Source organism: Physeter macrocephalus, chromosome 5 (genome assembly GCF_002837175.3).
Source record: "Physeter macrocephalus isolate SW-GA chromosome 5, ASM283717v5, whole genome shotgun sequence".
In the NCBI taxonomy this organism is placed as follows: Eukaryota; Metazoa; Chordata; class Mammalia; order Artiodactyla; family Physeteridae; genus Physeter; species Physeter macrocephalus.
Window position 1 is genome coordinate 99,857,357 of NC_041218.1, and position 21,923 is coordinate 99,879,279.

General features: G+C 65.5%; 1 protein-coding gene across 3 annotated transcripts in view; it reads right to left on the reverse strand.

The window, feature by feature from the left end:
• Positions 1-21,923, reverse strand: part of CAMK2B (calcium/calmodulin dependent protein kinase II beta) — a 43,738-nt gene that overhangs the window by 8,604 nt on the left and 13,211 nt on the right. Inside the window, exons 4-15 of one of the 3 annotated variants that reach the window (XM_055085109.1) lie at positions 18,176-18,248; positions 14,689-14,791; positions 14,517-14,600; positions 13,738-13,832; positions 13,447-13,569; positions 12,792-12,875; positions 12,037-12,079; positions 11,038-11,112; positions 6,053-6,093; positions 5,815-5,886; positions 4,297-4,341; positions 2,686-2,734 (exon numbers count right to left, since the gene is read on the reverse strand). In XM_055085109.1, the coding sequence (XP_054941084.1) occupies positions 2,686-2,734; positions 4,297-4,341; positions 5,815-5,886; positions 6,053-6,093; positions 11,038-11,112; positions 12,037-12,079; positions 12,792-12,875; positions 13,447-13,569; positions 13,738-13,832; positions 14,517-14,600; positions 14,689-14,791; positions 18,176-18,202 (841 nt within the window). In that variant the 5' untranslated portion in view covers positions 18,203-18,248. Of the gene's footprint in view, positions 1-799; positions 926-1,222; positions 1,337-2,685; positions 2,735-4,296; positions 4,342-5,814; positions 5,887-6,052; positions 6,094-11,037; positions 11,113-12,036; positions 12,080-12,791; positions 12,896-13,446; positions 13,570-13,737; positions 13,833-14,516; positions 14,601-14,688; positions 14,792-18,175; positions 18,249-21,923 lie in introns of those variants that run through there. The other 2 variants (XM_055085107.1, XM_055085108.1) reach the window with 2 other exon arrangements.

The window sequence follows — 21,923 nt, forward strand, 5'->3', positions numbered from 1 at the left end:
CACGAGGGGACATGGGGGATGGAGGGGGACAGAGAGGGGACATGGGGGACGGAGGGGGACAGAGAGGGGTGGAGAAGGGACGTGGCAGTGGAGTGTGACAGACAGGGGTGTGGGGCACAGGGAGAAGCTTCAGGAACGTTCAGGCAGCTGCACCTGTCTGACCAGGTCTGTGGGGGCACGTGGAAAGCTGCTGCGGGCGGAGGGTGCCCTCCATTGAAGGGCAGCCTGGTCCAGGAGGGGACAGAGGAGGCAGCCCAGTGCAGGACAGGCCCTCGGTCAGCGCCCGAGAGGTGAGGAAGGGATGAGTGAGTGAAAGATGAGCAGAACGTCGGCCCCTCTGCAGAGAACCCAGTTCTGCAGGGAGGCCGGGCCCTTTCTTCTCCCCTTAAACCCACAGGCCTGTGGTTGAGAGGATTCCTATAATAGCTCCTGCGCCTGGGCTCCCCGGGACTCCCCGGGGCCCGCCTGGAGTCAGCGTGGCTGGCAAGGGCATGGCCCAGGGCCCGAGGGGCAGGGCACGTGGGTGGGCGGCCTCAGAGGGGCCCTGCCGGCTGCCCTGGGCCTGGGAGACCCTCTGGGGGAGAGGCCTGGGGCCCCGGACAGCAGGGCGGGGAGCAGTGCGGGAGGTGAGGGTCGGGGAACCGGGGTGGGGGGGAGTTAGCGCGTGTGCCCCCCGACGGCCAGCCAGGCCAGACAGTTAGCCAGGCCTCGGCAGCTGGCCTGGGAGCAGCTGAGGCCGTGCACGGCAGGACGCAGGAGCCGCCGGGCAGCAGAGCAGCAGGCCTGGGGCGCTACTTACACGGGGTGGGCGGGGGGCCCTCGGCTTCCGCGGTCCCCGAGCCCCTCCTCACGGAGCTCAGGATGTCACAGATTCTGGGGGCTGGGTGGACAGGAGGCAGACATATGAGGAGGCCGCCGGGAGAGGCTGGCGGAGAGGAAGCAGGGCCTCTGCTCTCTCCCGCCCTGGGGCCTGTCTCAGCATCAAGGAGCCCTGGCCCTGACACCCGAGCAGAATGGTGGACCGGGCAGCCCCCCAGGCCAGTGGGGAAGGCCCGCACGGAGTGGGGCTTGAGGGGCAGAGGCCCCGGGGAGCCTCAGAGGGGGGCTGTCGGGGGCAGGCCGGTGCCCAAGCTCGGCCGGCCCTTGGCTCTCGAGCGCCCCCTCACAGGAGCTGCAGGCCCTTCAGGGAGACCCCCGCAGCAGCAGGGGCCCGGCTACTTACATGGGGTGGGCAGGGGGCTTATGCGAGCCGGAGGCGGGCAGGGCAGGGGGCCCTCGCCTTCTGGGGTCCCCGAGCCCCTCCTCACGGAGCTCAAGATGTCAGGGACCCTGGGGGCTGAGGGACAGACGAGACGTGAACACGCAGGTGAGGACATGCAGGAGAGGAGGGGGAGTGCAGGAGAAGGACCAGAGGGGCTAAGCTGGAGAACCACGCGGTGGGGTCCAGGGCTCCTGGAGTGCCATCACCCCCGCGTGCCCAGGGCTGTGCGATCACAGCAGGTATGTGAGGCAGACACAGGACCACGTGCAGGGCTGGACATGGGGCCTTCGAAGGCCGGCCTCCAGGTGGGAAGGTTGTGTGCCAAGACCAGCAGAGGCCAGGCCTGGGCCCACTGAGGCTTCTCCGCATCTGACGGATGACACAGCTGAGGTGAGAGGCCCCTGGGGCCCCTGTCCCTGCCCTGCCCTGCCCCACGAGGGCCCTCGGGCATCTGCCCACCCTCTCGCAGCCAGACGAGGGGTTGGGACGAGGCTGGCCGGGCTGGCCCTCTCCCCTACGCTCCTGCAGCCTCGGGCCCCCAGCCTGCTGAGGCAGGGACAGGACCGCAAGGACAGGGCCTGGGAGAGGTCTGGATGACCTCCGTGCTCCATGCTGAGGCTTTGGGGCCTGCAGTCTGGAGAAAACACATGAACGTCCACCCTCCCTGCGTCCAGAAGCCAAAGCCTATGCTCACTTAGGGTACTCAGGACAGGGTCACTGCATCCCCCCTAAACTGGCACAGTGGCCACTGTCCAGCCCAGGGGCAGCCCTGAGGGCACCCAGCGCTCATCTACACAAGCGTGTGGCCGAGCGGGTCAGGCGGGCCCTCCACGTGGTGGGGACCAGATCCCCTCCCTGGGGGCAGCTGAGAGAGCCGAGGGTGGAAGAGGGGCCCCTGGTGAGCACACAGCGCCCGGCAACCTGGGGCCCTTGTGGGGCACAGACGGAGCACGGCCCAGCTCGGCCTGGGAGCCCTGAGAGTGGGTTGGAGCTCGAGTCTCTGCGGCCCAACCCCCAATCCCACAACGCGCCCAGGAAACGCCCCTTGCTGCCCGTCCACGAATCAACTGCCAGCCGGGCAGGCACAGGTTTAAGGACCTTTGAGAGAAGAAACAGCAAATTCAACCGTGGGAACTGGGTACACAGCCCCCAGAGCAATCTGGGGGCCTGTGCAGAGCACCGGCCCACCCAGGGCAGCGGCTTCCTCGCGGCTCAGGGCACCTGGGCCCGTCAGGCTCTGCTTGGATGCTATGCCGGAGACTGCCCGGCGCCGGTCTGTACCCAGGCTCAGGTGGGACTGCAGCCCTGAGCAGGGTCATCCCCGGGGGTCACGCCCGCATCCCAGGCCTCGGCCTTTCTCCATCCGAGCTCCCCACCCGCCAGCGGCCTGCCCCGCTGCCCCCGCGGGCGGGGGGCTGGGGTACCTTTTGTGTCTTCGTCCTCTATGGTGGTGTGGGTGCTGTCAGATGACTCCTGGGGAGACACGGGGAGACAACGGGTCAGGACGTGGCCTGAACCCCAGAAACCCACAGGCAGCGCTGGAGCTTCACACCAGCCCCAGGGGTCACCTGTCCCCAGGCTGGGCCGCCATGTCCCCAACAGCTGAGGACCCCAACTTCCCCTCCTCCCCACAAGGCACACCCAGTGGAAAGACTCCGTGTGCTCAGATGACTCAGTAACAAGAAAGAAAAAGCTGTTTGGAATCCCAAGACTCAGGCTGAAGCGCAAAACCGTCCACAGCCCGTGCATTTTGGCAGACAGGGCGGAAGCTTCCAGTAGGTGCTCAGGACCGGGCCTGGCCCAGACAGACTGCAGCAGCAACCCACCTCCTCCCCAGGCCTGGACTGTCCAGCCAGGCCTGGCCTTACCTCTCAGGTGGCCTTAAGGGCAGAGAGGCGGCCCCAGCACCTCCTACCTCACTCCTGGCTTACTGCCCTTCAGATATAAAACCAGGTGCCAGCCACCTGTCACCGAGTCCCCAGAAGGCCTGCTTGCTCCTCAGAAGGAACCTCTTGACAGGGTCCCCAAGGGACCCCCCCCCGCCCCCTCCAGCCCCCTCACAGGACACACTGCTTTGGGCCCTGGGCCAGGAATGGGGGTGTCTACAGGTTGTAGGATCAGGGCTCACACCACAGCCCCAGAAGCCTCACTCCAGACACAGCGTCCTAGGAACACCCATCCCTGGCCCCGAGTCACAGGGGACACCCAGGCTCTTCCTAGCACCTTGAGCCTGGGGGTCGGCCCAGAGCCAGTTGCCCAAGGTCCCCTGGTCCTGGCCCACGGCTGGGGTGTGTGGGGACCCTCTGAGGATCCCAGGCCCGGGTGGAGGTCTGGTTCTGGAAACACAGCGTGGCCGCCCACCCGTCCCTCCCCCCACCCCAGAGAGCCAGCCCCTTCCCTGGCCCCGGGGTGAAGATGCCGATGGGATGGGAGCTGATGCCAGAGCAGAGAGGGGGAGCAGGAGGAGGGGTCAGCTCAGCGGGGAGCGCCGGGCGCAGCTGGCAGAGGTGAGGAGCGGCGGGTGAGGTCGGGGGGAGTCTGTGCGGCCCCTCCTCCCTGCCCCACACTCGGGGGCACGCCGGGCGGCCCACGCCGGCCCTTCTCCCCCGGAGCACGCAGCCCCGGCCGCGCATCACGGAGGACACCCAGGCTCTTCCTGGCGCCCTGAGCCTCTGAAATGGGCCCTGCATTCAGCTGCTCCTGGCTAGGCTGGGCCTGGCCATCGCCAAGGCAGGATGGAGAGGGTCTGAGAAGTGGACCCTGCTCAGGACATGAGGAAGCCCAGGCTCCTGTGTCCACCGTGGACTTGGTACAACCATGCCTCCAAAAAGGGCAGCACCTGGGGCCTTTCCCCAAAAGGGAGCAGCCCGTGGACTTGGGGGGCTCTGTCCTGCCTTGGGAGGGGTCCCTGCACAGCTGTCCTGGCACAAATGCTTCCCCGGGGGGGTCAACATCTCAGAGCTTCCCCAGGGCCAGGGGGTCTGCCTACTGCCTGAGCAGACACTCCCAAGAGGGCAGTGAGGAACGCGCAGTACCTTGATCCCGTCCACTGGGTTATGAATGACGGTGGTTTGAGGTTCCTACAGAAGAAGGAAGCACAGAGGAAGGAAAGAGGGAAGTGAGAAGAGGAGGAGAGCGGAGGCCCCCCAGAGGAGAGGAGAAGAGAGGGTGGCAGCGCAGCAGGACGGCGGCAGATGGCCAGCGGGGAGCAGAGCAGCTGGAGAGAAACCTGGGACGATGTGGATGGAACAAGCAGACCTGCCCGGACCTCGCGGGCGCCTGCGACGGGAGGGCGATGGAGAGTGTGCGCCTGAGGGCGGTGGCGAGAAGCCACACGCTGGGCGCCCTGCCCCGGGCGCCCCGCCCCCTCCCGTTGCCGCCGGACCCTCTGGCTCGGCACGGGCGGGGCACAGGTTTGAAGATGTCATGGGGGTGGGGTGGCACATGGGATGGATGGGGTCCGAGACGGGGCTGGCTGCGAGGCCGGCACGTGGGACCCTCCCCTCCTGGGCCAAGGCCGCCCTCCCGCTCGCTGGATGGCCGTTCGGCAAACCCAGCCTCCCCACGGGCGGTCCAGGGCTCACTCCCAGAAGCGCGGCCTGGGGCCCGCGGGGACACCAAGTGTGCTTTCAGCAAACTCAGAACCTGCCGACCAGCAAACCCCAGCGTCTCGGGATGGCCGGCTCTATACGAGACACCACAGGCGCACAGCATACTGGACAGGAGGGCCGGTACCCGCTGGCCACAACCCTGCACCACCAGCTCCGTCCCCTGGACAGGACCCTCCAGGTGAGGGCTGGCGCTGGCGGGTCCCTCTGACCTCACGTCTGCCCAGCCCTCCCCAGCAGGAACCCCTGAACCCTCTGGGCAGCCACAGGCCAGCACAGCCATAGAAGTGTATCTCCCCCCACCTGCCTCGGGGCCTGCAGGACACAGACTCTGATGGGAAACGCCATGGCTGCTGCTGCCCTAGACCCAACAGCTGCTGCTGGGCCGTCACCAGGGAAACCACCAAGGGGTCTCTGTCTCCCTCCAGATCACTGGGCTCTGAAGCTAAGGTCAGGCCCACCCACTCTTCCTGGGGAGAAACCAAAGGCCCCCACCTCCCAGACAGCGCACCCCTGCAGCACCCAGGAGAGGGGTTGGCGGGGGAGTCGCCACCGCCCAGCCTGTCCTCACCCCGACCCCCGGGCCACTCTCCCTGCAGAGCCTGCCCGGGCCGATCTCTGGGTCAGCCTGTTGCGAACAGAGAGGCCGAGCAAGGTTGGTGCCCTGGATCCTGGCTCTCAGCCTCACCGGCTCCCTGACGGGCTCTCACCGCTGACCCACAAGTCAGCAGGGGCCTGACCACTGCACCCAGAGGGGCTCTCCGGCACGGCCTGAACTGGGGTCCACCCTCACTCCCACACCCGAGCGGCAGTGTCGCTAAGTGTCGTCTGTCAGAGACAGGCTGGCAGCCAGACCCCAGCTTTACCCCAGGCCTCCCGACAGGTGGCCACCACACAGCCGGGGTACGGGAGGGCCGAGAAGCGGGGGGCTGAGGGGTTCAGTACCAGGGCAGCTGGAGGAAGCGTCCCCTTGGGGCTGGTGGCAGCTGCACTGTTTTTGGTGCTATTCGTCTGGGGCTGCAGAGAGAGGAAGAGAAGCCATTAGGGAGAGAATGAGGGGGTCACACCCCTTCCTTGGGAGGGGAGGAGGCCCAGAAGGAGCTTCGGGGGTTGGGCAAAGCTGTAGGCTCGAGACGGGGGGAGACGGGACCGAGACCCCCCCAGGGCCAAGCCAGCGCCTCACCTTGACTCCGTCTGCTTTCTTGTTGAGTAAACTCTTGGCTGCTGCATTGGAGGAAACAGACATGATGAGTGAGGGGCCCGGGTCCCACTGCAGCCCACCCCCTCGGCGTGAGGCAGCCTCGGGGGCCTGCGAGGAGCCTGGGCTCCCCAAGAATGAGCGAGCAGGCGACCCAAGGTCCCAAGGCAGAGGTAGTTTCTGCGCCCAGCTGGGGACAGAGCGGGCCTGTGTCCTGGGCCGAGCAGGGCCGCCCCGGGGAAGGCCTGGCCAGCGCTGCCCGAGGACCCTCGTCCCCGGGACAGGGCCTTCCCCCGGCCATCCGCCACGACCTTGGAGGACACCAAGGTTTCTCCTCCCACCTGTGACCAGCAGCTTCCTGGAGGGCAGCATGCAGGTTCCCCGAAAAAGAAGGCAGGGTGCTGCCCCTCACCCGAGATGGGAACACAGGGCAGTGCAGCAGGTTGGCTGCAGCTGGCCACCCACAAAGGGAGGGGCTTGTCCCAACCCCAGATGCCTGCTCTCAGCCTCCTGGCCCCCCTCCCTTGTCAGACCGGACTCAGAGCTCGGCTCCCACGGCCAGGCCTCAGGCCAGGCCTCTCAGCTCAGAGCCCTGGGGGGGCAGCCTCACTCTCCCTCTTAAACCACCCTGCAGCCCGAGCCTTGGGGCCACCGCTCGGCCTTGCTCTGGCAGCGCTGACTGGGCCAACTCGGGCCTCTGTGCCCACCCACCAAGGACCTTAAGCTCTGAGTGACATCAACAGGATGACACACCTCGGGGAGGGTCCAAAGAGCCACCTGCATCCCAGGTTCCCACCACCCCTCAGACGCCCAGGCCCAGCAGACGGCCCGTCTCACCCCAGCCTTCCCCGCACCCCCGGGGAGGAGGTCGGGGTGAGGCGGGGCGGCCCGGCTCTGCCTCTGCCTCTCTGTGCGCCAGCTTCAGAGGCCCTGACCTGCCACACCCCAAAGGCCCTTGGCCCCCCAGCATCTGCACCCTCTGCAGAGGTTAGTTTTAATTACAGAACTCGAAAAAAAAAAAAAGAAAAGAAAAGAAGTCAGCTTACCTTACGGAAAAGGAAAGGTGAGGAGGGGAGGAGAGGGAGTGAGGAAGAAAGGAAGAGAGAGAGAAAACAAGATTTGTGGACGTTCAGGCAGGGAGTGGAAGTCTGCAGCCCGGGACTCAGAGGCTCCTGCCTCGCCCGCCCTGCCCACGCTCACGCCAAGCGGTGCCCCAGGACAGCCGGTGCGGGTTAGAGAAGCAGCCCTGGGGTCGGATGCCGGAGGGAGGGGGTCCCTCACCCTGGAAGGAAGGTGGCACAGTCCCCACCGCCGGCTCCAAAAGCTCTGGCTGGCCAGCCCTGAAGGGGAGGCCGCCTGCCCAGAGGGAGAAGGGTGGCCCCCAGCGGGCCTGCGCGGGGACCTTTCCTGCTGGGAACATCCCTGGAGGCCGTTGACTCGGGCGGGCACATCAGAAAGACCCAGAGAGATGCAGCGATTCTCAAAGTGCGGTCCCCCTGGACCCCACCCCCGCCCCCGCCAGCAATATCAGCATCTCATCGCCTGGGCTGCCCCAGACCTCCTGAGGCAGAAACTCGGGGGTGGGCTCAGCATCAGTTTAACCGTCCATCTGCCCTGGGGGATCCTGACGCTGCTTCAGTCCGAGAACCACTGGTCAAGGGCCCCAGTGCGGTGACCAGGCCAGTCCCAGGCCGCTGGGCCACCCCCCTGCCGCTTGCCTTTCCCCGTCCAGGTGGCCATCGCCGCCCTCCGGGCTTTGCTTTGGCACACAGGTGGCTGCCCCCAGCCAGGGGGCCCCTCGGGGTTATCGCAGACCTGCTACACTGGGCGCCGCTTCAGTTCCCAGCCTTCCTCCCCAACGGACCCGTCAATTGCCTCGTTTCCCTCCCAGGATCCACGGACCAAAGTTTAACGAGAAGCCTGACTCCTGGCCCAACGCCGTCGCCCGGTGGGCTTCACCCCGTGAGAAGCATCACAGTACCCCAGCGAGTGAAGGCACCACAGGTCGTCCCTTTCCGCGTCCCCCGGTTCATCCTCCCAAGGGCGAGGCCTCACCTGGTGAGGCCGGACTCAAGATCACACCCTGCTGCCCTGGCAGCCCTGCTCCGCGGGCATCCAGGACCAGAAATGCCGCCTGCCCAGGGCCACAGCCCACTTCGCACGGCGGGGACTGTGAAAACCTCCCAGGTGGCAGCTACGTCCGCATCCCCGTAACTCACCACGGAGGGACAATCCAGCCCTGCAGACATGGGAATCCCGGGCCTCCAGGGCCTGCGGCCGCACTCCTGACCAGCACGGCCCTAGCCTCCCTGCTGACCCCGAAGTGGGGGTCGTGCTGTGGTCACAGAGCCCAGGGACCCTGTCTGTGCTGGCCGACCAGCTGGAGGAAAGTGGGGTCCAGCCCGTCTTGAAGGCACTCGTCGTGAGAGCTGAGCAGGCGAGCAAGCTGACCCCCGCCCCCAATTTAAGGCGGGCAGTTTGGGGAGAGTCACCTCACAGTGCCACACAGCCTCGGCCAGCGGCATCCCCGGCCGGCTGAGTTAGAGCCGGTGCACGCCAGGGTTGGCCTGGGAAGTCCGGCCAGGGCCAGCCCAGTGCCCCGGTGGGGGCAGGGTCAGCTCTGCCTGGTCTTCCCCTTGCGCAGGAAAGGGGGGGCCCCTGGGTCAGACCCTGGTACAATCCTGGGTCTTAAGAGGGTTCCCCATCAGTCCCTGATTCAATCAAAACCCACATTCCAGACCGTGCTACACGGGACGGTACCAGTTCTGCTCCCTAACGAGCCACCCCTCCGGGGACTCAGTTGGCCACCATGGCCCAGGCTCCAGGATGCCCTGCAGCAGGCACCTGTCCTTGTAATCGATTCCCAAACACTCCTCCTCGGGAACCCCTGTAACCTACACCTGCGTGTCTGGGTGCAGCGTGTCTGGACACACAGCTGCCGTCTTCCTGAGCACAGCTCCTGGCTGCCGCGTTTCCTGGAAATTCACATCTCTGTCCGAGAATAATTCCAGAATCCCGTTGACTCCCGTCTACACTAGCGGTCAAAGGCATAGGGAGTTTCCTTTGTGTTTCCTCAAGTCGAATTCAAGTCGAATTCATCACTACACAGCAGGAGCCAGGGTGGACCAACCAGGCGCCCTAGACCCCCGGAGACAAGCAGAGAGCATCTGCCCCACCCCGGCCCGGGTCCTTGGGGCCAAGCCAGCACTGCCACACCAGCAGTTTGCCTGAGTCTCCTCCTGGTGAAGGCCAAGGGGGACTGACCAGGCCGCCTTGATGAACAGCAAGAGATCTACAAAGACACCCGGTCTTCCGCTGGCCGAGGGCAATATGTCACCCCAGAGGCCGTCATCCACAGAGAAGCGACGGCCTTGGGACTGAGCCCCCTGCCTGCCGTGTCTGCTGGGTCCAACGCACTGGCTGAGGTGGGCTGACCTAGCGGGGATGGGGGCTCAGCCCACAGGGCCCAGCCTTTACCTCGTCCCCTAGCTCGTCACTCAGGGACAGCCATGCTGGGCTCCGTCCACATGCACGGACCACCCCCAGGACAGAGCGGCCCTGGGCGCCGGGGGCGGAGCCGCACATGCTCGCGGCCTCATGCACGGACGCTCCACATCCCCTTGCAGGCAGCGGGCATTGCAGATGGGAGCCCCGGGCAGAGAGCGGCTCAGAGGCGCCGGCCTCGCTCACCGCCGCCCCGCCCCCGGCTTCACCAGGAGCCCCTAGTCTCACTGTCCCGTGTCCCTCTCACCCTCCCTCCCTCTCAGGTGCTCCGGAAAGGCCCAGAAAATGAAGCTGACTCAGGACGGCCCCCGGGGGCCTGCCTGCTGGACCTGTCACCGGGCTCACGGGAGGAGCACAGGCCCTCCTGCTGAGGGCAGCCCTGCCCTGAAAGCCCCAGGAGGCAGCGGCCGGGGTCCTCTGGGTGGGCAGGCGGGCCTGCGCACCCTGCGGGGTCATGGGGTAAGAGCTGGGCTGGATGTGCAGTAAAGAAAGGGCCCGGGCCTGGGAGGGGCCGGGCGCCCGCCCCGTCCCGGCCGACACTCGAGGCACCAGCAGGAAATGCCGGGCTTCTTCTAGCCCCTCAGCTGCAGCCGGCTCTGCCCGCCCTACACCTGTGCCACCCTCAGCTCGGGCTGGGGCCACGGGCCCACTAGGAAGTCTCGGGGTCCACTAGCCTCGTGTGGTCCGGCCAAGGTCACGGTTGGATGAGCGGGAGCTGGCCTGGGCCTCCTGGGAGGTCTGCCCCTCCCAGGCTGGGGCACAGGTTAGCAGAACGAGCCTCTCCCCTCACAGGTTGGGGACGAGGTAATGGGGGCCTCGTAGAAAGAAACCAAGAGGAGGCCTTCAGAGTCATTCTCTGGGTGGCCGAGGGCCCCGTCTTGGGGCTCACGGGGCAGACGTGCGTGTCTGGGACTCAGCACAGACCACCGGCTCTGTGCGAGCAGCTGGGAGCGCAGGGCAGGGCCCTGGGCGCGTGTGCGGGCCAGGTGGGGGTGGCCAGGGCGGCCAGTGGGCTCTCACGGGGCAGGGTCTCTGCCCACGCCCTTCTCCCCAGGGCCCCCACTCGGGATTCAAACTCCCAGCAGCAGCCCCGAGGCTTCCTGGGGTTGGTGTCAAGGTCATTCTGAGCGGAGGTCATGATGAACAAGTGGGGAGTGAGCCTGAGACAGCAAAGGGCTCTGACCAGAGGGGTCTCCTGACCCCCAGACTCAGGAACCAGGACTGGGGAATTCAGTCAAAGGCATGGAGGGCAACTCGGCTCAGGGGTCAGCTAGCCTGGCCCCTCCTGAAATAGGAGGGGTCTGAGGCCGCTGGGACAGTTGCGGCTGCCTCCCTGCCCACGGGGGCTCCGTGGGCGTGTCCACGGCGGGAGCAGGGGCTCCCGGGACCTCTGGGGAGGCTCTCAAGGCCCAGCCGGCGGCTGCGTGCAGCGAGGGGACCTGCATGCCGACAGGCGGGACATCTACCTTGTTCCACCAGCCCCATGGTGGTGCCGGAGGCCGCGGTGGACATTGTGGCTGGAGCGGTGGTCTGTCTGCCCACTGTTAGCACCGGGTTAGAGACGAGGGGAGGGGCGGACACAGACGAGGGGTGGGCGAGGTGAGGGAAGAGAAGAGACAAAGGAAGCAGAAGAAGATTAGAGTCAAAGTTTAGGTGACGGATGGTTCCAGAATCCCTTTCACAGGAGCGTGAAAACAAGATGGAGACCGATTGACACTGGAAAAGCATTTGCCTCCTTTCTCCTTGGAAAACCCCAGCGGGGCCTTCCGGGTGCCGGGCTGGGCGTGCGGACAGCACACGTCCTATTAGTACTGGCGTGACAGCATGCCCCCCGGCCCGGCAGCACAGCATCACAGCAAAAGTAACAGGATGGAGCGCGTGCTGATGCAAACGGACAACGAGGACGGACCACAGACGCTCCCGCACCAGCATCGCAGGCCACAGACAAGCCACAGGAGCGCCAGGGGGCAGCGGCCCCGCTCGGGTGACGCTGTCCCCGCTGGGCCTGCCTGGGCCCACGGCCTCAGGGTCGCCGACAGCCCCCCAGAGCGGCCGCACAGCCCCAGTCCTGCCCACCCTCGGTGCCCGGGTGGGCGGCCGCCAGCCAGAGTATCCGGAGCCTCCTCTAGCCGCCCCCTAACCCACACACAGAACGGGTGCTCAGAGGATTCAGGACAACAACTAGGCCACAGAGGTGCCGACCAACGCCTGGACAGACACACGGAGCTGCGGCCCGGCCGGCGGGCAGCTCAGACACAGACCCAACACTCAGGGACGTGCCCTCGCGGGGCCCAGCCGGAGCCCAGGCCTCCTCTGTGGCCCGAGGGTCTCAGAGGGAGGAAGGTCGGGCCGGGCCAGCAGCAGAGGAGGGGACAGTGGGGTGAGGACACGGCAGGCAGCTGGTGGCGGGTCGTTCCCCAGCCTTCCCGCCGTAGGCCCGCTCCTCCGGAGAAGGCTGTACTCACCTGAGAAATTCCGCGTAGCCAGCATGGTGGTGAGGATCGCGCCCTGGGGAGAGACACGCAGCTGAGGCCGGGCGGAGACCCCCGCCCGGACCTCGAGTCACGGCCTAGCAGAGAGGCAGCTGCACCCAGACATGCCACCCACGTCCAGCATTAAAACAGGGATGCAGCCCAGGTCCTAAACTGCCCACCGAGCCCAGCTCCTAAAGGCTTCAAGACCCCCCGGGGCTGCAGCTGGGGGTCTGCCTCTCCCCACGGCGCCTCCTCTGACAGGCACGTGCACGCCAGCCGCCAGGCCTGGACACTCACTCTCAGCACAGAGCAGCCTGTAGGGAGGGCGGGCCTGGCGCCCAACGGTCTCCCTACCCAGGGCCCCCCTCCCTCCCTCCCGACCTCCCGCTGCCCACGCAAGCAGCAGAGCTCGGCTGATCTCCTGACCAAACCTGCCCCAGGTCAGAAGCTTCTCCGCCTGCTCCCGCTCAGAGAGCATGACCACCACAGGGCGCCTTTCCCCCCCCAGGGAGGCCCAGGAACGCCTCCTGGGCGGCGTGGGTGGCTGAGGAGGGACCAGCTGTGCACCTGGGGGCCAGGCCCACGTCTGGGCACCTCTGGTGTTGCCGCCACGGTTGGGGGGCTAGTCTGGGACGGTGCTGACGAGCAGCCCGTCCTAGGTGACTGGGACCCCCTCGGCCCCTCTGGTGGGTGAGCACGCGTGCCTGGCGTGGCACCCTGGCTGCTCGCCGGGGTCGGCGTCTCACCTTGAGCTTCCGCCGGGCATTGAACTTTTTCAGGCACTCCACGGTCTCCTGCCTGTGCATCATGGAGGCCACAGTGGAGCGTTGCTGCGGGGAGGGGGGCGGGAGGGGGGGGTCCCTTGAGCTTCCGCCGGGCATTGAACTTTTTCAGGCACTCCACGGTCTCCTGCCTGTGCATCATGGAGGCCACAGTGGAGCGTTGCTGCGGGGAGGGGGCGGGAGGGGGGGGGTCACACGCTGCAAGGAGCCCTGAGGGGCATCAGCTCTGTCCCCAAGGCGGGGCTCAAAAGAGGGGGCTCGGGGCAAGGCTCAGGGCAGCAGCACCCCCAGGGCCCTTGTGCCAAGAGCTGCCAGCCGCCCACTGCAGCTGGAGGCCACCTGTCCCTGCTGCCTGCCTAACCCCCCAGCCCGTCACCCCTCATGGCCCATCCGCGCCCCCACCTGTCCCTCACCCGCCTCGCTACTCTATCCCCACGCCCTGGACTGGGCCTCCTCGTCCCACGGAGCTCCTTAGTCTCCCAGGGACTAAGGTCTTTAAACCCGCCAGCCTTAAAGCCACAGGCCCCACCGCCCCCGGGAGACCAGGGGACCCACTGGATGCGAGGAGAGCGCGCCCAGGTCAACGCGCCGGGGGTGGCCCGAGGCTGGGGCGACTTACGCAGACCCACGGGTGCTTCAGCGCCTCGTGCGCCGTGATGCGCTTGGCAGGGTTGATGGTCAACATCTGGTTGATGAGGTTTTTGGCTTCAGGAGTGACCGTGTCCCACTCCGGGGACGGGAACTGGGAAGGGAAGCCACGCACAGGGGAGCCTGAAGCCCCCTTCCCAGGCAGCAGCCAGAACTCTCCGCGGGGGGCCTCATTTGGAAAAGGGCGGCATCACCCCGCTCCCTGCCTCTGCCAGCCCGCCTCCCCCAGACGGGGAGGGGTCGGGGGGCTCCCGGCACTCACGTCGTAGGCCCCGGCCTTGATCTGCTGGTACAGCTTGTGCTGGTCTTCGTCCCAGAAGGGCGGGTAGCCCACGAGCAGGATGTACAGGATCACCCCTGCGGAGAACCGCAAGCGCAGGGCCTCGCGCTGCCGCCCTCACCGCCTGGCCCGGCGGCCCGGCCCAGCCCACGGAGCCCACAGCGCGGCCACAAGCCAGCGGGGCGCTGCTGCGTGGGGTCAGCTGTGTGACCCCCGGCGTGGGGGTCAGATGCCCAGCTCTGCCGCCTGACAGCTAGGGGACCCTCAGCCAGTTTCTCAGCGTCAGCTAGGGTGGGGGTCACTGCCCGAAGCCAGCAAGCCCCATGAGGACACCGGGACCCTCAAGGTCCAGTGGGACCCCGCAGCCAGCGTCAGCAAGTGTCACTGTTTGGAGACCCTGACGGCGGAATGGCATAAACGTCTCCTTCACCTCTGCTCTACCCTCACCCTACTTCACGGGAGAGGCCCGAGGCCAGCCCCCTCCGCCGCGCAGAGGCCCCGCCAGGGTGGTGTGCACGGTGTCCGGCCCTCCAGCATCCATCCACCACCCGGGCACCTGCCGCTCCTTCTCCAGACCGCTCTGCGGAGCGCAGGGCAGGCGCTGGGGTGGTGGGCTTCTCAGCAACAGCCGGGATCGCATTAGCGACTCCAGTCTGGGTGGGGAGGGTGGTCCTAGCGGGGGGTAGCCCCGTGAGTCAGCCCAGCGGCGGGTCCCTCACCGTGGCCCTGCGGCCCCACCCCGCCCTGCACACCAGCCTCACCGCATGCCCAGATGTCCACCGGCTTGCCGTACGCCTCCTTGCGCAGCACCTCTGGGGACAGGTAGCCTGGCGTGCCAGCGAACCCTAGCGGGAGGGGAAAGGGCCATGTGAGGGGCCGCGGGGGCAGCTGACGCCCCCAGCCTGGCCCCCGGCCGGCCAGCCGGCTACTCACCAAACCACGCCTGCTGGTCCCCCTGCACCTCGATAGCCAGGCCGAAGTCTGCCAGCTTCACTGCGGCCCCCTTGCACTTGCTGGCCAGGAGCAGGTTCTCGGGCTGCGGGGAAGGTGACCGGCCCGAGAGCGTGTGGTTTATACCCGGGGGTGTCACGAGAGGGAGGGGGACAAAATAGTGCTTTGCAGACAGGGGCGCACAGGTCTGACCCGCCACCACGTGGGTGTCCCCCCAGCGCAGCTGACACCCTTGGCTTGGGCGTATCCCAGAGCTCTGGGCCCCCCGGGCCTGCACCCCGCAGTCTGTCCCTGCCCCCCACTCGCCGGGGGCAGGGACAGGCGCCCCAGAGCTGAGGGAAGCTGGCTGTCAAAGCGCAAGCTTGTGAGCTCAGGGCGCTGGGACCAAAACTGAGCGCACCCTACAGGCCCTGGCAGGCTGTGCAGGGGCCCGGGACCTCCACCGGCAGAGAGGCTTCCCTCCCTTCACCACGGCTGGCTGCACAGACAACTGCCTGCTGGAGTGCTCAGGTGCTTCTGGCAGGACGGCAACCCTCAAAGGGCAAGAAGGAACCACCGAGGACCCCCGAGAGCCGGGCAGTGCAGGACGTCTGTCCACCACGTCCCACCGGCCCCATGCTGGGCAGAGGGGGCGTGCCTTGACCGCTGCCCACCCAGTGCCCACAGCTGGGAAAGGTCCCAGGCAGACCTCCCTGAGTCGGGGAGCAGCACCCCTGCTCAAGCTGGAAGGACATTCAACCCTGTCCCACTGGAGAGCCGAGGCTGCTGCCCCCTGACTGGGGACACTTGGCCCCGAAGGCCCGAGGGGGTCCCTGTCCACTGTGTCCTGTGCGCTGGGCCCCTCCCATCCCAGCCTATCCCACCAGCCTCACCACCTCCCCGCGGTCAGCGCTCAGAGCTCAAAGCTGCTGGACTTCCTCCTCCCTGACTGCCAGGGGCCTCTCTGGGCCCTCGGCCCCCTCGCCAAGCCACCCTCCCGACGGGAAGGCCCGCTGAGACCACACTGCCACTTTGGCGCCACCAAGAAAGACAAACGTCACCAACCGAACTGAGTTAACACTGCTTATACACCTGGGGTGTTAGGACGACACACGTGGAAGAGATGAAGTACGCCAGCCCCACACGGCAGAAACCGGTTCCTCCAGGCCCACACAGCTGGCTGGACGAGGCGCTGTCCCTCCAGGTGATGTGCGCTGGGGACACGCAGCCCTGTCTGCCCAGCACGGCCTGGAGGCCTCTGAACATCCTTTTTTTTTTTTTTTTTTTTTTTTTTTTGGTTTATTGGTCTTTTTTTTTTTTTAATACTCCCCTTTTCTTCCTCTTTTAAAGTTTATTTCTTAATGCACGTCACATCAACTTTTTTGGCCACAGCGCACGCCATGTGGAACTTCCCCGACCAGGGATCGAACCCGCGCCCCCTGCATTAGAAGCACGGAGTCTTAACCACTGGACCACCAGGGAAGCCCGCCTCTGAACACCTTGATTTTGCAAATGTGCGTGGGGCAAGGGGACCCCAACCTCTCCACACACCCCACATCAAGAAGTCTGAAATAAACACAACATTGTAAATCAACTATATTTCAATTTTTAAAAATTTAAATTAAAAAAAGAAGTCTGAAACCGTAGGGGTCAGGGACTGCAGCTGGGGGCTTGAGCTGACTTCTACAGCTCAGATACCCCCACCCCGAGGAAACAAACCAGCACTCCTCCCCAGGAAAAAGGAGCTAAGTGAACTTGGTCCCTGGGAAAAGCTGGACAAGAAGGCTCGGGGCCGGGCGGGGGGAGAGGCAGGGGACCCAGCTGGGCCCGAGCAGTGATGCCCTGGCCCCAGGCTCCACCCTGGCTCCCTCGCAGCACCCTGAGATGGCACCAGCCCCGCTGCTCTCTCCGCCCTCCACACCTTGGCTGAGAGGACTCCCACCACAGCACCGCTTCTGGGGGGCTGTCTCAGTCAAGACGGTGGAGGCCTCTCTAGAGGAGGAGGGGCGGCCTGCTCCCCCGACACCTGGCAGACTCCTGCCCCCTTTTCTTCTTTTCAGCAAGGATTCTGTCGCCCCCAGGGCACACCTGGGCTGGGGGGAGCACCCATCTCCATTTGCATGCTTTGGCCTCAAAGTTACTTATGCATCACGGGGTCCATAGTCGAGGGGGCATGTGCGCCCACTCCCCTGTGGCCCCTCCTCCCAGAGACCCCCAAATGAGGCCGATTCAGACAAGACACAGCGACAGAGCGGGACCCACAGGACAGGCAGACACGGCGGGCCTGGGTGGGCATGTGAAAGGACAGGGGACCACACGGCACATGCAGAGAAGGAGCGGGAACACATGAAGGGCACAGGAGAGGGTCCTGGGCCTGCTCCTGGCAGGAAAACATTCCAAGAGCAGCCCCACAAAGATCAGCTCACAGACACACACCCCTCAGTGGCCCAAGGAAGGGCGTGACCCCATTCAGCCCGTGCACCCATGGGAAGGTTGGTCTCAAACGCCACCAGCAGGTCTCTTAGCAGGGATGACAGGCCCAGGGGTCCCCCCACCCCCCAACAGAAGAAACTGACCCAAACCCAGACTTGAAGAAAGCTAAAATCAAAGAAGGGAGGAGAAATTGAGAGGAGGAGGAGGGCGGAGGGGGAGGGAGGGGGAAAGGCGGGAGAAGGAGGGAGGGAGGAGGATGGGGTGTAGCTCCTCCTGAAGACCCTCCCACCGCACTGAGCCCTGTGGGTGACAAACCTTGTTTTAAATGCTCTATGGTCACTTGGCCCAGAGCTGAGCCAAGGGCCACAGAGACTAGAAGAAAGGGCTGGAAGTTTGCAGAGACCATCCAGGCTGTTCCCTCACCCCCTGCTCACGAGGCATCAGCCCCACCTGCACGCACATCACCTGTGTCCCACCTGCCAGGTCCGAATCTCAACCGGAGCCCAGAAAGCGAGACCCCGAGTGGACATGTGTTAATAAGCTGATTTTTGACAACCGTCCCCCCTCAGCCCTGGAGCCTAGAGGTGCTGGTAATGCAAATACATGCATGCATGCACGCACACAAACACCACGCACACAGATGTGCACACAGGCACACACACACACATTCTCTCACACATGCATGGATGCACATGCATGTGCACACAATGCTCCCACACACATATACACACATGTGCATGTAAGCACACATACACCTGTGCCCACACGGGCACACACACATACACATGTGCACACAGACCCACATTCTCGCATGCACGCACCTTCACACACAAACACACGTGCACACGCGCGCTCATACACGTGCTGGTGCACACGCACACACTCTCTCACGTGCATGCACTTTCACACGCAGACACACATGCACACGCACGTGCACACGTCCCACGCACACAGTGTCTCCTGGCGCTTGCACTGCCCCAGCCCAGAGCCTCCTGTTAAACACGACATGCAGTCACAGACAACAAACACCTGGCACAGAGCGCGGTGGGGGACTCACCTTGAGGTCCCTGTGGACAACCCCCATTTGGTGGCAATGGAGAACCGCCTCCAGGATCTGCTGGATGCAGTGACTGCAGCAAACAGCAGGCGCATTAGTGTGGGTGGCCCCCGAAGAGTGGGCGGGGGTGCAGGAGCAGGGTGCTGTGTGGCCCTGGGGTGGGGTCCCCAGCCTGGCAGCGGGCCGCGGGGAAGCAGGGACTCAAGGTGCGGCCTGCCGCATGGGAAGGAGACACTGGCCAGGAGGGGGCCTCTGAGGCTCCTTCCTCACCCCCCGAAGGTCAGCACAGGGCCCGGCCAGGCCCCCTGCGCCCCCCCACCCTGCCTTCCCCTCTGGCCAGGCCCTTGCAAGTGCTGCTCGGAGGAGACATGCCTGGCCCCAGGGCTCTCTTCCCCAGGCTCATGCTGGCCAAGCCTGGACCTGAGCTGGGCGCCCTGCGGGAGGGCGGCCCGGCCTGAGCCCACACCCTGCAAGGCGGGCTGGAGATGGGGGAACCCGGGCAAGGAAAGGGCAGAGGTGAGAGGGAGAGAGGGAGAGGGCAGGCCAGTGCCGCAGTGTGGGGTGACGCCCAGGCCACTAGGGTCCCCCTCTGTTCTGGGGCAGCGCTAATGCTGCAGCCTCCAGTCACTCCTGTGCTAGAGCAGGAGTCGTTTCTTCTGAATAAACTTGAACGTCCACACTGGCCGCTGGCTGCCGTGCTAGACAGCTCAGCCCCAGAGCAGCCCTGGGGTCCCGGATGCGCTCCTGGCGAAGAGGCAGCCTGGCACAGCCCAGGGCCCCAAGCCAGGGCCTTCCTCCAGATCCAGGAGAAATCCCGAGCCCTCCAGGGCATTACTGGCTGGAGGGAGAGACCCAGCTCTCCTCAGGCGCCTCCAACAGCTGTCCTTCAGCAACGGGCCCTGAACATCAGACCTAGACGCCGCCAGCCCCTGTGGCCTGAGCCTGCCTCCCCCAGGTGGCCCCAGGGCACTGGAAAGTTTCCAGCTGCCCCCAAAGCCAGGCACAGACCCTGGGCTCCCACAGCAGCCCTGCAGCGTTACCAGCCTCGGGAGACAGGAGGGCCACAGGCTCCCTGGAGCTCCCCCCCGGGGTCTCAGCCACAGCCCCTCTGGGTGGGGACGAGGGATGCACAGGCAGATTCCCTCAGGACCCTTCCTGCCACGGCTGGACCCTGGGGGGTGACTGAAGGTCGGCTGGAGGGGTGGACTTCATCTTCCTAACAGCGAACTCAGAGAAGGGATAGGGGACCAGGCCTCTTCCTCAAATACCTCTGGCCACATCTGGAGACCACCTGCTGCATAGAAAAGTAAACCTGAGTTCTCCCCTGCAGAAACCTAGGCCTCAGAATCCCGATGATGGATTCCGGAGGTTTGCAGGGGTCAAGAGGAGCCGGGCCCAAACCTGTGGGCGACAGTCCCCCAGCACCCCCTGCCCTTAGGTGCCTCTAGGGCTGGAAGCCCCCCACCCCACCCCACGCCCTGAGCTCTCCTGCCCAACCTGCTCCCTCCCCACTCCTGCCCCTCCCACAACGTCCTCATCTGCCAGGAACAATCCTTCGTGGTCCTCACCCCCATCCTTGCATCCCCAGCTCCACACCCAGCCACCACCAGCCCTCCCGTGACTGCAGACACGGGTTCAGCACCCCTCCCGCCGCCCAGGCTGACCCACCCAGGGGCTTCCCTCCCCGTGGGCGGAGCTCAGCCGTGAGGTCGGGGAAGCTCTTCTGAGGTCAGGACAGGCTGCTGGGTGGAGACGGAGGCCAGATAAAGGCCCAGCACTTGTAGCTGAGGCCACTGAGCCAGGGCCCCGGGGCAGGGGACGCTGGCTTTCCCAGTCCCCGGGAATCTGAGGCTCACTGGCAAACCCAGAGCCCTGGGGAGGCATGCTGGGGGCATCACTGCATCCTCACGGACCTCAGCCTCGAGCCCCTGGACCACCCACACGCTGCAGCACCCGACCCCATACAGGGGCTCGGGGACCCTGGGGCAGACCAGCCCCCGCCTGTGCCACTGCAGCCAGACCCTGGTTCTGCCCCGGGGGACACCCGTCCCAGCCGTGTGCCGTGTGCCCTGCCATCCCCGTGGTACCCCGCCCCTCCCTCCAGCGCATCAGCTGCCCTCACAGCCCACAGGCTGGCATCTCCTGGGCCACTGGCCACTCCCCGAAAGCCTTGGAATGATCTGGCTCCAAGCTCAGGCCTGCTGAGACCCCTGCAAGTCTTGAGCTTTGGGTCGAGCCCCTCTTCTTCCTCCACCCTTGTGAGCTTGCCTCCGCTCTCAACCCCAGGACGCTCTCTGGACTCTCCTCCGTACTGAGCAAGCGTGAGGCACCCACGTCGTCCCACCGCAGTCACGCGGCGGCCCTGCGCTCTGTGTGGCCGTCTGGGCAGCGGCCGTCTCTGCTCCGGACTGTGGCCTCCATGACCACAGGGACATGTCGGTTCTTTCCTCTCGATTGTGTCCTCAGGCCCCGCCTTGTAAGAATGTGTTCCCCAGACGTCTCTTGGACCCAGGGATCCGTCGGCCGCAGCACCGACGGATACGTCGGCTCAGATGGGGGTGGGCTGTGCCCTCCCCCGCGTCTCCTCTTGGGGATGCAGGGCCCCAAACCAGCGCCAGAGAGGGGGTGACTGCTCCTGCTGAGCCAGCATCTCTCCCCGAGCATCCCAGAACTCAGCCCGTTGGCTGAAATCCAGCCCTACCGCTCTGATGCAGCCCCTGTCCGCCCATCCCGCAGGCCCTGCTCAGGCCGCTTCGTGGCCGCCCCGATGGGGAGATGTGCTGGCTTAGCCCCCAGTGCTCACAAAGGAGCTGGCCAAGCGAACCACGTTCCCCACGAGAAAACGGTGCCGGTCTGCTCACCCCCTCCCCACAGCCAGTGCGGCAACGCTGCTCGCCTGTCTCCCGGGCCTATTCTTCACAGCATCTCTGGGACCGACGTGGCAGTGGCCTCTGCGGCCTGCAGGGGGACGGGACACCCACCTGCCTGGAGAGCGGCCCATTCCAGCCAGCCCACCCTCCAGGGACCTCTGGGGACCGCTCCCGGGGGCCCTCCTCACCCTGCTCTCGCCCTGGTCTCCCGGCTGAGACCACGGCCTTGGAGGACATGAGGCTGCCTGGCCAGTCGTGAGGTTCCGCCTCCCTTCTGTCTGCCATTTACATCGTACCATCTTCCTCGTGGGGCCTTTTCTCATATTCTGAACAACTCAGAAAGTCACTTTTGTGGTCAGAATTGTTCCCAAGCGGCATTCCAGACGCTGGCCGGGTCCTGGACGTTATTCTCATGGTTCTGGGCTCTGCTGTCCCCTCAGACGTGCTCCTCCCCCTCCTCCCCTTCGCCTCCCCTCCCCTCCCCCTCCCCCCCTCCCTGGGACAGCCAGCCTTCTCACGGGCCCCCATAAGCCTCCCTCATGAGCCATATTGCTTTTCAGGGTTTTTAAAAATGGGCTCTAAATATTTTGAACTTTGCTTTCCCAGGTTTGAAAAAAACCCCTCCTTTTCCCCACAAACTCCAAAATAAACATCCCGCTTCTTCCTCAGAGGAATCTCCAGCCTTCTTGGTTAGAAAAAGGTTCAGAAAAGCAACTCCTGCCTTGCTTCCTCTTCCTCTAGAGATGCGACACGTTGGAAATTCATCACTCGCTCAGCTTTGAGCAGCACGGCCCCGGGCAGGCCGCTGGAAGGGTGGCTGACGCATTTGGCGGGGGCCAGGCCTGCACCCTGGCCAGGAAGGTGCCCACCGCCACGGC